General features: G+C 40.6%; 1 protein-coding gene across 1 annotated transcript in view; it reads right to left on the reverse strand.

Moving 5' to 3' along the window:
* Positions 1–13,843, reverse strand: part of ulk2 (unc-51 like autophagy activating kinase 2) — a 42,260-nt gene extending 28,417 nt beyond the window's left edge. The window contains exons 1-3 of the mRNA XM_073480354.1: positions 12,691–13,843; positions 8,727–8,819; positions 8,479–8,520 (exon numbers count right to left, since the gene is read on the reverse strand). Coding sequence (XP_073336455.1) covers positions 8,479–8,520; positions 8,727–8,819; positions 12,691–12,780 — 225 coding nt within the window. The 5' untranslated portion in view covers positions 12,781–13,843. The remainder of the gene's footprint in view (positions 1–8,478; positions 8,521–8,726; positions 8,820–12,690) is intronic.
* Positions 13,844–14,110: the final 267 nt, after the last annotated feature.

Here is a 14,110-nt window from a genome sequence, read left to right on the forward strand (position 1 = left end):
ATAAGTGATGGATACTACATTACCTACAACATGCCACCTCATTTAAAAATTAAATGGCAGGCTTAATTCTACAGTAATTTGAGGCACATGAATGTTAATTATTGCCCTTGAAAACAGTAGTTTGAATAAATAATTGGATCTACTCAAAGTTCACTTACTAGCTTTTTCTGAAGGTTTCAACTGCATCTCACAGTCTTCCTCAGTCAACAGCGTTAACTCACTAGGAGACTTCAACCATGAGATACAGTATGGTTGAATAATGTGAAAGAAGCTAGTAGATGGGCCGTGAATCAAGACAATTTTGTCAAAGTACCATTTCCAAAGTCAAGAACTAACCTTCATGCTCATTAAAATGTTTTTTAGATTACACTGTCTACCTACTCTATGACAAGTAATGTGCAAATTGAGTTTGCTAAGTTGTCAAAGAGCTGTCTCCATGAAAACTAACACATCCACTGAGACGTGTTCACGTCATTGATGCTTGGTGCTCAAACAGTCAAAGCTGATGGACACTGTTTTATAGATGTTGAACTTTTAATATGAAGATACCATTCACATTCACCCTGGGTGTATATGTTTATAGCCAAAATTGCTGAATATATGTTCTTTGTTTGTGTAGTATGGAGGACGTACAAACTTTTATTTCGTTATGCAACCCTGTGTTGTGTAATGACAGATCAATTACCCTGAACCCTGAAAGCCCCAGAGAACATTTGTGAGTGGACCCTGAGTTTAAAAAAAACTGCAATTTTTATCTTAACTAGGTAAAAACCCAAATAAAAACACTGTAAATCATGCAGTTACATTGTAATTAACAGCATGTGTCGCGGGCTACTCATAGTCTCTCTGTTACCACCTCACAAAAATCCAAACAACAAAGCTGCAGTGTGCAGAATGAGTGAGAGAGAGGAGAGAGAGGGAGCCACAGGGCCCTGACACAGGACACCTTATAATTAGACCCATCTACTTCACACTGCTGCAGCTTGCTTAACATTAACAGCTCCTTGAAGGAGGACGGGGAGCTGCTCAGCTGTGTGCTTAAGACTGTCATTAAAAGCAGCAAGTGAGCAGAGCTCCTCCAAACTACACCAGGAATAAGGACCTGCAATCTGTCATGGGTGCACATACTCCCACATCCAGCCCTGCAGTCTTTTGTCAATGCACAGCTATTCTGAGAGGCAGGAAGGTAACTGGTACCTCTTTATCCAATCACAGCCTGAGGTTTACTGCATTCACAAAAGCTGACACAGGCTATACAAGTGTATGTACATGTATAAAGCAGCATTAAAGATATTTTAAAATCTTTTGAATGTTTTAACCTTCTCATTATATATTCTCCTGGAAACAACTAATTCAATGACACATTCGTCTAATTACATTGACTTACATTTTACGTATAACTCTGATTCCCGATGTTAAGTCATTGATCCTAGATACACTGAAAATCTGCAGTGCTAAGAATTTCTGAGAAACAACTGATTGTTTCCTTGTGTGCATTCAACAAAGAACACAAGAAGTGCTGAGGTAGAACTATGGGGTGTTAACGCATTATGTCACAATGTGATGCTGAGTGAATGAATACATCCATTGTGAAACTAAATCAAACATACAAAAGAACATAAGCACTTCTACTCAGAGTTTATTTAGTTTTCAGACCACTACAATGCAGTTTAGTCTATATGGTGCTAGTATACACAAGTACCAGGGGCAGAGTGAACAGAAACATAGTTAGTTGTGGTGTGAGCTTGGGTAGTTAAATTATAGTGTGAGGTAGCATTTAGGATTGGATTTAAGGTTAAACAATATACTAGAGCTGAAAAACTGTTGCAAATACAACCAACACTGAAAAACCTTTAAAAATAAATAAATAAATCACAGCACTTAAAAATCATCTTCATATAAATTCAAATATCTTTTATATTTTCATATCAGCTTTGAAGATTTATCAGTTTCATGACGTCTTTTATTGTTATAATCCTACCTGAAAATTCAGTGCTTGTTTGGGTTGAACTTCTACTCCTGCATATTGCCATCTGTCTAACGGCATCCTGCTACAAATGATGCTACAGCCATACTAGCAGCTCTGTGAGTCTGTGTGAGCACAGTGGTGTTTGAGGTAAAATGCTAATATCAGCATGCTAACATGCTCTCGATGACAATGCTAACATGCAGATGCCTTAAGGGTGTAATGATTATCATTGCCATCATATGCTGTTTTTCCATTACATCTGCCGGCCTGGCTCTACTTGGTTTGACTTGGTGCAGCTGGGATTTTGCATTTCCACCTTAACGGGGATACCTGCTTGTAGGTGTGTCCTAAACGGCACAGCATGGCTCAACTCGGCGCAGTTTAACTGGTGATGGAAAAGCCAATCTGCTCGGCTCAGTTTGACTCCACATGGCCAAAAATGCTAGTGGACAAACGGCAATAGTTTTGCGTGTTAGCATGCTAACTTTTGCCAATTGGCGATAAACACAAAGTACAGCCTAGGCCAATGGGAATGTTATTCATTTTGCAGGTATTTGGTAAAAAGACAAAGGTCAAGTCAGGCTTTTTGACTTGATTATTGCAATAGATTTCATTACATCCTGAGGAGAACAGAATCATCTGGTCCCAAATTTAATGGAAATCCATCCAATAGTTGATGAGACAGTTCAGTTAAAAAATTCAAATGTAAACCTCATGGTGCAGCGAAGGGACATGATTACAGCTGAGTGTCAGTACCTGCAGCCCTGAACCATACATGAACCACTGCATCAGCAGCATCATGCTTATCAAAAGGTCTACCACTCTCAACATCATCACCCTTTATGAGGGTCCTATTCACTCAGTGGCTTGCCCTTTCCCAGCAGCTATCAGCAGGCCTTTTAGTCACCAGCCATAGTGTATACAACTCTGGAAAAAATTAAGAGACCACTGCAAAACTATCAGTTTCTCTGATGTTACTATTTATAGGTATGTGTTTGAGTAAAATGAACAGTTTTGTTTTCTTCTATCAACTACTGACAACATTTCTCCCAAATTCAAAATAAAAATATTGTCATTTAGAGCATTTATTTGCAGAAAACGACAAATGGTCAAAATAACAAAAAAGATGCGTAGATGTGTTTTCAGACCTCAAATGAAACAAAGAAAACAAGTTCATAATCATTTATAAACAACACGATACTAATGTTTTAACTTAGGAAGAGTTCAGAAATCAATATTTGGTGGAATAACCCTGATTGTCAATCACAGCTTTCATGCGTCTTGGCATGCTCTCCACCAGTCCTTCACATTGCTGTTGGGTGACTTTATGCTCCTGGCGCAAAAATTCAAGCAGCTCAGCTTTGTTTGATGGCTTGTGACCATCCATCTTCCTCTTGATCACATTCCAGAGGTTTTCAATGGGGTTCAGGTCCAGAGATTGGGCTGGCCATGACAGGGTCTTGATCTGGTGGTCCTTCATCCACACCTTGATTGACTTAGCTGTGTGGCATGGAGCATTGTCCTGCTGGAAAAAACAATCCTCAGAGTTGGGGAACAGTGTCAGAGCAGAAGGAAGCAAGTTTTCTTCCAGGATAACCTTGTAAGTGGCTTGATTCATGCATCCTTCGCAAACACGAATCTGCCTGATTCCAGCCTTGCTGAAGCTGAAGCACCCCCAGATCATCACCGATCCTCCACCAAATTTCACAGTCGGTGCGAGACACTGTGGCTTGTAGGCCTCTCCAGGTCTCCGTCTAACCAGTATACGACCAGGTGTTGGGCAAAGCTGAAAATTGGACTCATCAGAGAAGATGACCTTACTCCCGTCCAATCCTTATAGTATTTTGCAAACCTCAGCCTGGCTCTTCTTTGCTTCTCACTGATGAAGGGCTTTTTCTAGCTTCACACGACTTGAGCCCCTAGGAGCCTGTTTCGAACCATTCTCGCCGTGCACTTCACCCCAGCTGCCATTTGCCATTCTTTTTGTAGGTCACTTGATGTCATCCTACGGTTGCTGAGTGACATTCGAATGAGTTGACGGTCATCCCAGTCAGTGGAGAGTCATTTTCACTCTCTGCCGGTCTGTAGCTTTGTTGTCTGCTGCTTGACCTTGTTCTTATGAACCACCGTCTTAGAAATTTTAAGGATGGAAGTAACCTGACGCTCACTGTATCCCTCTGCCAGTCAGGCCAGAATTGAACCCTTCTTTTCCTCACTCAAAACTTTTCTTTTCAACTCTTTTGGCATGGTCAATCGTTATTTTTTGATTCCAATTACTTTTGAGGTACTGCTAGCACTAGTTTTTGCCATTCAGCTGGTCCTATTGCAAGAGGATAGTGATGACCACAGCAGTGATTTTTTTTACTTTTCCTCATTAAATAAGATTTGGATACAGGTGATCACCTAATCAGTACCTCATTAAGTAGAATGAGGTGTGCTTGTGTTGGAATTCAACAGACACTGGAATGGAATGGCTGTCATACATGTAGAGATGCTGATTTCAGAAAAATTTGCAGTGGTCTCTTAATTTTTTCCAGAGCTGTATATCAGACAGGCCAAGGGGCTGGGTTTATGTGTCATCATTATCAGACTTTAAATGGGTAACCTGTATCCTGCCAAAGGCAAAAACATCAGCAGACTTCTGGTAAATCTGGGTAAAAAATTCAGCTTGTTTGCAGGTGTCAGGTGCTCTACCGTTTTAATCCTCAGCTCTTTCAAACACATCTTAAACACGCATGCCTTTTTAACACAGACATTGACTGTATCAGTTGTTTATCTGAGATTGTTTCATGGCTGTCCAAATGTTAGACATCTTTAATGGGCAGCCATTTAACTGAGTGTCTACAAAAGAAAAGTCTAAAAAATACAGTAACAAGTGAAGATCTATGCTCTTTCTAATCAAATACAGAGGCTAGGCATGACTAGACAGTCGCACAAACATACTCAGGTTACATTTCCTGTTCTGTTGGGTAAAACAAATCATGTAGCACATGGGTCTAACAACAACAACAGCTGATGAGGCTGGGAGGAAGCCAATGGGGGATCCAAGAAGAAGTGAATGGAAAAAGTGAGCTAAATATACAAAATGAAGAAGGAATGAAAACAATAAAATAAGGGAAAGAAAAGTGGCAGCTGCCAGTTCGCCCTGGTTAACAAAAGGCTGCAACACACCAGACTCCATTGATAGTCACCAAGAGAGGAAATGCACACCATTACACTGGCGACCAACTGACAGACTAATACTGCAGGGGATGGAAGAAAGAAAAGCCAGCTGGTGAGAAAAAGAGACAGAGAGAGACACACTGTGCATAAAACTCTGCTAGACCAGCCGAGTGGATGTTACACATAACAGAGGCTGAGGTGACAGAGGGCAGGCAGACCATCCATAAACAAACCAACTCAAACCACACAGTTGACAAAGTGAGCTTCGAGGGACCGCAAACACATAAAAAAAGTAAATAAAACAGCAGCAGTATCTCAATATATATATATATATATATATACACACACACACACACACACACATATATATACAGAGGTATGCCCTCTACTGAGTGCCATTCTAGTGTTTTGGGGGTGGGATGGGAGGTGCTTATACAGAATAAACAAATGAGGAGATAGCCGGCCTAGCTGGCCGGCTATAGCATCAGATTTGATGAGAGACAAATAAACAAATACAGCTACCTCTGGAAGAGGTTTTTACATCAGCAGGAGTGATGGAGGGCTCAGGAGATTGGTGGAGGAGTGAAAAGGTGGATGGACTGCGGGAGGCTTACGCAAACACAGGAAGTATCGTTACTATGTGGGAAGTGCTTTATCATCACTTCAACTGTTTCTGCCTCACTCCCCACAATTGTGTATGTCCTTAATGTGGGTCCACTCAAATATAGGGATTTTTACAGCCAATTTGGGCCATTATAACAAACACTCATTTCTACTTCATCTGCTGGTCAGGACTTTTGTGACAGACAATATAAAGAGAGCATCAGTTTGAAGAGACAGGAAGATTTTTCAGAACTCTCAACAAAACCACAGTCTCAGCCATAATGTGTTCACACAGTGAGAAACAAAAAGAAAGTGAATCCAATAACTTACTGTTGACTGCTGCTATTCAAAGAGTTCCCGTTCTCAACAAGGTTTATCTGGTAAACTGCAAACATCTGCTTAAACTGTGTGGCTGCAAACCACTGCATAAAAGCAACCAGAGCCTCTCACAACACCCACCATCAGTCAGGAACAAGCAGCTCATCTCTGTGTATAGAACTAATAACATTACCAATGCACTACAACAGTATAAACTACAGGACCAGTGATAAATGCTCAGGATGGTAAGCTTTGAAAAGTACAGATTAATATTCTGCCTCCAGAATGTACAGTACACTGTTGATGGGCTTCAACAGTGTACTGTTCATGTGACAGTGTGCTGACAGTATGGCCTTTCAGATTAAATACAATACACTCTTTTCCATTGAATCATACTTCATACTTTCCACCACCTTCACAGTGTGGCCAGAAACACTGAAAGTGGATTGTTTGGCTGATGTAGTCTTGTTAAATCTATTCTTAGAAATGCATGAAACTGCAGTTTCACATCCAGCTCTCTGTCTCAATGTGCATGAGAACCATGGAAAGGCACTTTTGATGGATGCCTGTTATGAGAAGCCATGTCATGACAGGCAGATCGACTGACAATTATTGCCAAGCAGTGTGGGTCATCATTAGTCACATGAGCACTGTGTGCAATATTCCGAAAGATTCTAAGGGCCAATTTACAAGTGTTCAGTTCATGGCTTATAAGCAATATTGTGTACTGCAGGTGCCCTTTTCTGGGAAATTAAAGCCTGTTTATCTACTGTAAATTATCTTTATATATATATATACATATATATACACATATAAGCTCACTTGTGATATGAGACATGATTTATCATTGTTCGAATCATTACTTTATGTACTTATTAACTTGTGGTAATAATGACAAACTGCCAGTAAGTGAAGCAGATGATATCATGTTATCTATTTTGACCCTGATGATAGCCAGGGATAAGGTAACATCAGCTAATGTTAAAATTTTACAGACAGAGAAAACAAGCTGCTGCGCAGCCCTGAATATCCAGAGATTCTGAATAAAGTGATGATCTGTAATCCAGTATTCAAGTGCTGTTTAGCAACATTGTCTGTGCTGGAAAACAGTCAGCTATACTATTTACTGTCAATTAAGCCGTTGATGGTCTGAACAGCAAAAAGGTGTAATGTGGTCTACTTTTTAAGTACCAGAATAGTACAGAGTGGTGTTATCCTTTGCTATATGTTTTGCTTACAGACAAACATATGGCAACATATGTAATGTACATTTACTGGGCAGAAGCAAACAGTTTATTTCTATGAAAAAAACAAATGCCAGTAGATTGGCTTAGAAGTGCTGCTGTAGGAATGAAAAAAACATGAATCCAAAAAAGGGAGAGGTTGGACTCTAATGAATTAGCTCAGCACCTAAGCGTTCCACTCACAGACTTCATCAGGGCAAATGACTATGGGGCTCTATGTAGTTTTGTATAAGAAATTCAAACTCAGATTTTCAATATTTACAACATCAATTAGGTAATAATAGAAATTCAGAAAATATTTATTTTTTCCATTAGCGAATAGAGAAGCGGTTCTCAGAGGAAAATAAGGTCCCAGAACACTGTTTGAAGCTAGAAAGGTGGCAGTGTCCGCCACATATAAGCAAAGTAAAACAGTATGAAATTATGTTGTCATTTAAGGTCAGTTTGTTTATTCAGTTTATTCAGTCATGAAAACAAAGAGTTTGATTATTTAGTTTGTCAAATCAGTCAATTACGATCTTTCTGATTAAATTGTCTTCTCCAAAACTACATAGTGCACCTCTAATTGAATTAAAAGTTTCTGGTTTGTTTCACTCAGAAATACGCTTGGAAATCTTGTTAACATCAGAGATTCTGCCCTTGAATACACAGGGTGCGACTGATCGCAGCAAGGTTTGTATTGATGAGACATTTTATGTTTTAGCGGGTCAACTGTCACTATGGGGCATTTTAGCTCAAACTCTATATTGTCAGGCTTTTAGAAGACGCTGTGCTTGGACTGACTTTGTAGAGGCTACACAGCTCAACCCTGACAATAGGACTGATGGGATTGAGCCACTGCAATGGTACGACCCAGAATCAGCCAACTGTGTCGACAGAGAGACAGAGGGGAGCCTTACTCAGCAGCAAACTGAAATACTAGCCAATAGCAACATTGATCCTCCTGACAGCCTTAAAAGATTTGTGGATGTAGATTGATTTGACTGAATTCAAGTTTTTCAACAGTGGAACAGACAAGGTCTCAGATGTATCAGTCTGCCTGACACTAATTGACCCACAAAGCAAACAACACTCAATAGAGATAAAAACTGAAATGGTATTAAAAACTAAAAGTCACTGGTTACTTAATTCTTCATTAAGCTTACATCCATTTGATGCAGGAAAGATAAAAGAAAAACTTACCTGAACATCATAAAGTGCCACAATGTTTTCATGCTGCAGCTCCTGAATAAAAACAGAACAGACACCAGATGCATTAGCAGTTAGCTAGGCTACAGCACAGCAGCTGATTGATCACGTTCACTGATATTTCTATCTGGGAAGTCAAGGCGCCTTCCTGTCAAGGGTACAGACTCAAATAAGGTCAATGTCAGATCATTCTTTAAGTACACTGAGGAGATAAGTGAGAGGCAATTAAGTGTCATGCTCACCTTCAGGATTTTGATTTCCTTGCCAAGAAGGATCTGGGACTTGGACAGGTTCTTCTTATTAATGCTCTTGATGGCCACCTCCCAATCTGTCTTCTGTGGAGCACAGAGAGCAGGATGGAAAGATTTAAAATAACTTTAACAACTCAGTCCCTATATTCCTGTAAAATTTCCCCGCCACTAGAGTCAAAGATGAATTATTGTATTCTTGGATGTATGGATGTAATATTCTTCCTGAACTATTCTTTTATAGAGATCCAGATTGGCAGAAGTCCTATTTGATTCAGTAGACCTTATGAACAAATCTTTAGTACAGCCACCCACTTCTAAGTGGGTTTTTTTTTACTTCTTAAGCTGGAAAATTCCTACATTTTTCAACTTGGCCTTCAACAATCACCGAATGAGCTGCATGAACTTGTTCCTGTCTGTAAATACAGCTAGGTAATGCTTTCTCCTGAGGATACTGCTTGGTCGAGGTGGGAAGCCCCGTGGACCCTGGCTGTCTCAGTTCGTGGGATGTATTCAGCAGGAAACGGCCCACATATATAACATTGCAGGAGCTGAGACCGAAGACAGTTTGGCATTTCTGCTTGAAAAATAACTCCGAAAAGTTATTATCAAAATGACTGCCGGTTAAATTTCTGTCAATTAACTCATCAATTTAATCATATATCATGACTGTATGCTGTCTTCAGTCATAGGCTGATCAAGGAAACTGTGAAACGGAAAATTATTATCTCTGGCACTTACAGTATGGATTTCTCCTAGTAACACAAGCTATATATATATATATATATATATATATATATATATATATATATATATATATATATATATATATATATATATATATATATATATATATATATATATATAAAAATTAGGGGTGACACCCCAATTAGGGGTGTCACAATTTTAATTCTAAATCAAAAATCGATTGAAATGAGCTTTCAATCTCTATTATTGACAGATTTAAGATTTAACTGAACTTTGCAACAAACTGAATTTCTATCTTATGTTGTTTATTGTTGAATGCCTGAAGGCAGGATGGTATTTTTCGTTGAACTCTGGAATCTTTATTTTTGGTGAACATTATTTGAACTTCCCAATCCTATCATAGCATCATTTTACAATATTTTGTTGTTCAATCAATGACCCCGAGCACTGTGCAACTAAAACAAACAGAACAAGCCACTCAAGGTTTTGTTTAGACATTTGTTGATGTGTAACACTTATTTTATGTATGATTTTGCATGCATTTGCCTGCCATGATTCACTGTAGATACACACACACAAAAAACATATATATTAATATGATGATATTGGATTTTAACCTCATCACCCAGCCCTACTGCAGTAAATCTTTATTTTTTATTTTTTTAAACAATGTGACATGTACACACAAAATCTATGTAGGTGTGTGTGCTAAAAGCCAAGCCTGCTGGCCTAAATTACATTGTCAGCATCACTGTGTGAGAGCCGGCTAGAAGGACGGAGGAAATTTCATCCGTCCCAATAACACCAGGTCACTTGGGTTTCTGACAGTCAGGCCAGCCTATTGCGCTGAATGACATGCTGAATGACGAAGCACTCAGATGACAGCTAGAACGGGAGCCAGCCTACTTACACTAAAAGCTAAGTGAGGGGAGAGGGACCTATTTTCTCCCCGGGCTGAGATAATGTTTCCAGATGAGCTCCTGGAGCAGGTATAAAAAGACTTCTGGAGTTCACGTGAGCTCAGAGGCTCGCCGGACATGTGCTGCACAAGCAAACACCAACTGAGGACACAGAAATAAACCCAGGAGATAGCCTTCCTATGCCCTTGAGAAAAACACACAGACAGTAGTCAAACAGGAAGCTGAGGAAGGAATTCTATGAATAAGAAGACATGCTTTCCAAATAAATCTAGGTTAAAAGGAGATGTTCTTGTTCTGCGGGTGCACTCTGCCTAAAGCCTGGCATGGAATCCAGCACAGGAGTGACATGAGTGTGTGTGTGTGTGTGTGTGTGTGTGTGTGTGTGTGTGTGTGTGTGTGTGTGTGTGTGCGTGTGTTTATAATACACTGCCAACTGAGCTGCATCCATCCCCAGCTCAGTGACAGCCTGCCCAGCCAAGTGTGACTGAGCTGCCGACACTACACCCATAGAAAAAAAAAAGTGACCCTGCTGGCCCATCATGTAGGGCGAGGGAATGTGGACGTGGGGGGTGGGCCAAACTAAAATACTGGCTCTGTAGTGCACCACATAATGCACAGTTAAGCAGTGCAGCATAAGCAGTTCTCCTCTGCTCAGAGTCATGCTGCAAAGACAGAAGCAGGCTTTCATTTTCCACAATAATGACTGATCTCATTTATGAATCACAGCCGATTATAGAGGTGTGAGCAACAGAGAGATTAGCATCAGCAACAGTGCAACCAACCCCAGCCGCAGGCATTATGACAGACCATGGGAGAATGAGAATGACAGCAGAAGACAGTGACAACAAAGGAGGGTCAACATACTTTATATCTTATTTGGGTAATCAAGGTAATCATCAGTTTATAAAATAAACGATTGAATAATCAAAAATATGATCAGCAGATTATTCAACAGTGAACATTATCATTAGTTTCAGCCCTGAAGCATCATTTTAAAATGTTTGATTACTAAGGAAACTAAGGAAAACAGGATAAACATGTTGACACTGTTGCAACTTATCTGAGCTGTAAAGTTTTACATGTTTCGCAGAGGTGCAGAGGGTCAAGCTGTTGCAATAATCTGTGAAAAATATAATAATAACAATAATAATAATAATAATAATAATAACAAAATAATTAGCCATAAAATTACTAAATGACTTTACTTATATACTTATTGAACCTTAAAGCATTTTGTTTCTTTTTTGGCATTTGTAGTGAAACAGATGTCCTGGGGAATGCAATTAGCTGATTGTTCTGCCTTTGTCCACTTTCGTGATATTAAGTGCAACAGGAGCCCATATGTAACATCTGACACAGCAATGAAGCAATCATCACGTCTGTTGCATGCAGGTGGCTCTAACCTTCCTGTTCCTCAGGGATGGAAATAATCCTATATATAGGCTAAATGGCATGGAGATGATAGGACTTAAAGTGATCACGTAAATACACTGATCACTTGCCAGGGCCGTTTTGACACGGCAGGGAGGCATGTGAGCACATGTTCCAGCGATGACCAGGTGATTGTTTTCAGGCCTACATTCAACTCAGTTTCCAGGCTGTGAGATAGTTATCGATTCAAATTAAGAGAGCTCTGTGCATGCCACAACAGGAAGTGTGGGGAGGCTCTAATGTGGTGTTCATTGAGGAATTCAGGACCATCTGCTTCAAATCAGCAGCAAAGGGGGGCAACATGATGTCATCTTCTGCATATCTGTCACAAACCCACCATCCTTGTGTCCTTCCGAGATGGAAAACCACAACCTGGTCAAATATAATCATTTAACAACATTTTTGAGCATTATGTTAATAATCTGACTCTGACTCTGGTTTTGGTGCTTCGGTATGAATGAACCTTGTGCAGCTCTTACATAAGGGAGGCTTGTATCCTTAAACAGGCAAAGGAAAAACACTGCACCCCATCCTTCCTCCTGCCTCAGTACGTCAGCAAGTCATTCACTGCTGCCTGACTCATCCTTTTCATGAATGAACCAAACGGCATAAACGCACTTATCCAACCGTGGGGCTGATGAAATCAGCATGAAATCACCTTTCATAGCTTGACTGTACAGCACATCAGACTGATCTACATGTTTAGTCACAAAAGCAGAGCAATATAATCACTCCCCAAAAAAGGTGACAGCCCACAGATGCTGCTGCAGAGCTGCATCATGCACTGCCACAGACTGACCCAGATTTTCAAATGAATCTGCCTACTTGTCCCCCTTTTTTCCTGCAAGAGAAGATGGAGAAGAGGGGAAGAAACCATTGCAGGCCAGCTGTTTATTTACCTTCCTGTGCCGTCCTTTGAACACCACAGCAAAGGCTCCATGTCCGACCAGGTCTTTTCTGCTGTACTCAAAATCTCCCACAGCCTCCATCGCGATGGGTTGATGGTCCAGCTGATGCTGGGCACTGATGGACAGCCTTGAATGTTGCTCTCCTTTTCAGAAAATAATCCTGGAGTAAATGATCCACTGAGTCCTGGCGAAGCTGCTTCTTGCACTGCGGATTTATTTCATGACAGGCTGTTGTTCTGATGTGCCTTATTGCATAAATAAGAGATGCAGTCGGGACATGGCACACTCACATGCCCTCTCAGTGGGTTTAGATGTTTGTAATATCACACAGAACCGACGGCTTTGAGCATGGCTAGCAACAATCCTGAGCTAAACTGTATCAGTGCCAGCTGTCAGTCTTTGACCCAGTTGGATAGCTGCAATCCAGCTTTGCATTACTCTCCAAGGAGGCTCACTAACACACTGCGTGTCCCCAGTCACCTAACCTATTCAGAGGGACAGTCTACATGATGCCAACCCTGCTGAACATGACCATGCAAAGACTGAAAGCGGCTGCAGACACCGAGCTATCTGTTAGCCTGACAGTGACATAACCCTGTGGCTACACCTAGCGTCATAGCTGCTGCCCATAGCAGGTCGCTGCAAACATGCTAACAATACTATCGAAACAACGTTACCTTGCTGGGTAACACTGAATAATTTAACCTGCTTTTATCTAAAACATACACAATCTAGCAAGCCATTGAACGAGCAAACATCAGCGAGCTAGTCCGCAGTCAATGTTAGCATAAAAATCTCGATGCAACACAAATGTCAACACAGAACTGTTGTTCATCTGAAGGCGTTAGTCCTTAATGTGTGTCTCCTTCGACAAGACGTCCGAGTCCACAAGACACGTCCCGGTCCTGGTGAAAAACACTGACGTTTCCCCAGTGAACATTAATGTCATCCGTGTGACATAAAAAAAAAAAACAACACTTCGTTGTTTCCTTCGTCGTCAAGTCTGACAGGACAGCTAACGTTAGCGCCGGGAGCAACTGTCGCCTTCAATAAAATGACTTCCACGTTAAGCTACTGTACGTTAACTAGATAACTATTATAACCTGTACAGCTTTTAATCACTGTACAGCTCTGTTACATCACAGCGGCAGCGGGTAGCGTCGCTCTGCCGTTCACTTGAACAATACTGGAAGCTAGGGCCATGTTCCTGATATATAAGCTATCCTTCCGCGGAGGCCGTATTTTAAAGCTTTCCTTCCGCTGCGAGGGCTAGTCCGTGTACTGAGGCTCTGAGGACTCCATGAAAACGGTGTTTTTTGTGCTATATGAACAAACCTGACTATCAAATTACATTAATTACATTACATTTTTAACCAACAAAGTGTGTTCTTGGGATCGAGAGGCTTTAAGA

The sequence above is a fragment of the Pagrus major genome, chromosome 2, assembly GCF_040436345.1.
Source record: "Pagrus major chromosome 2, Pma_NU_1.0".
Taxonomy (NCBI): Eukaryota; Metazoa; Chordata; class Actinopteri; order Spariformes; family Sparidae; genus Pagrus; species Pagrus major.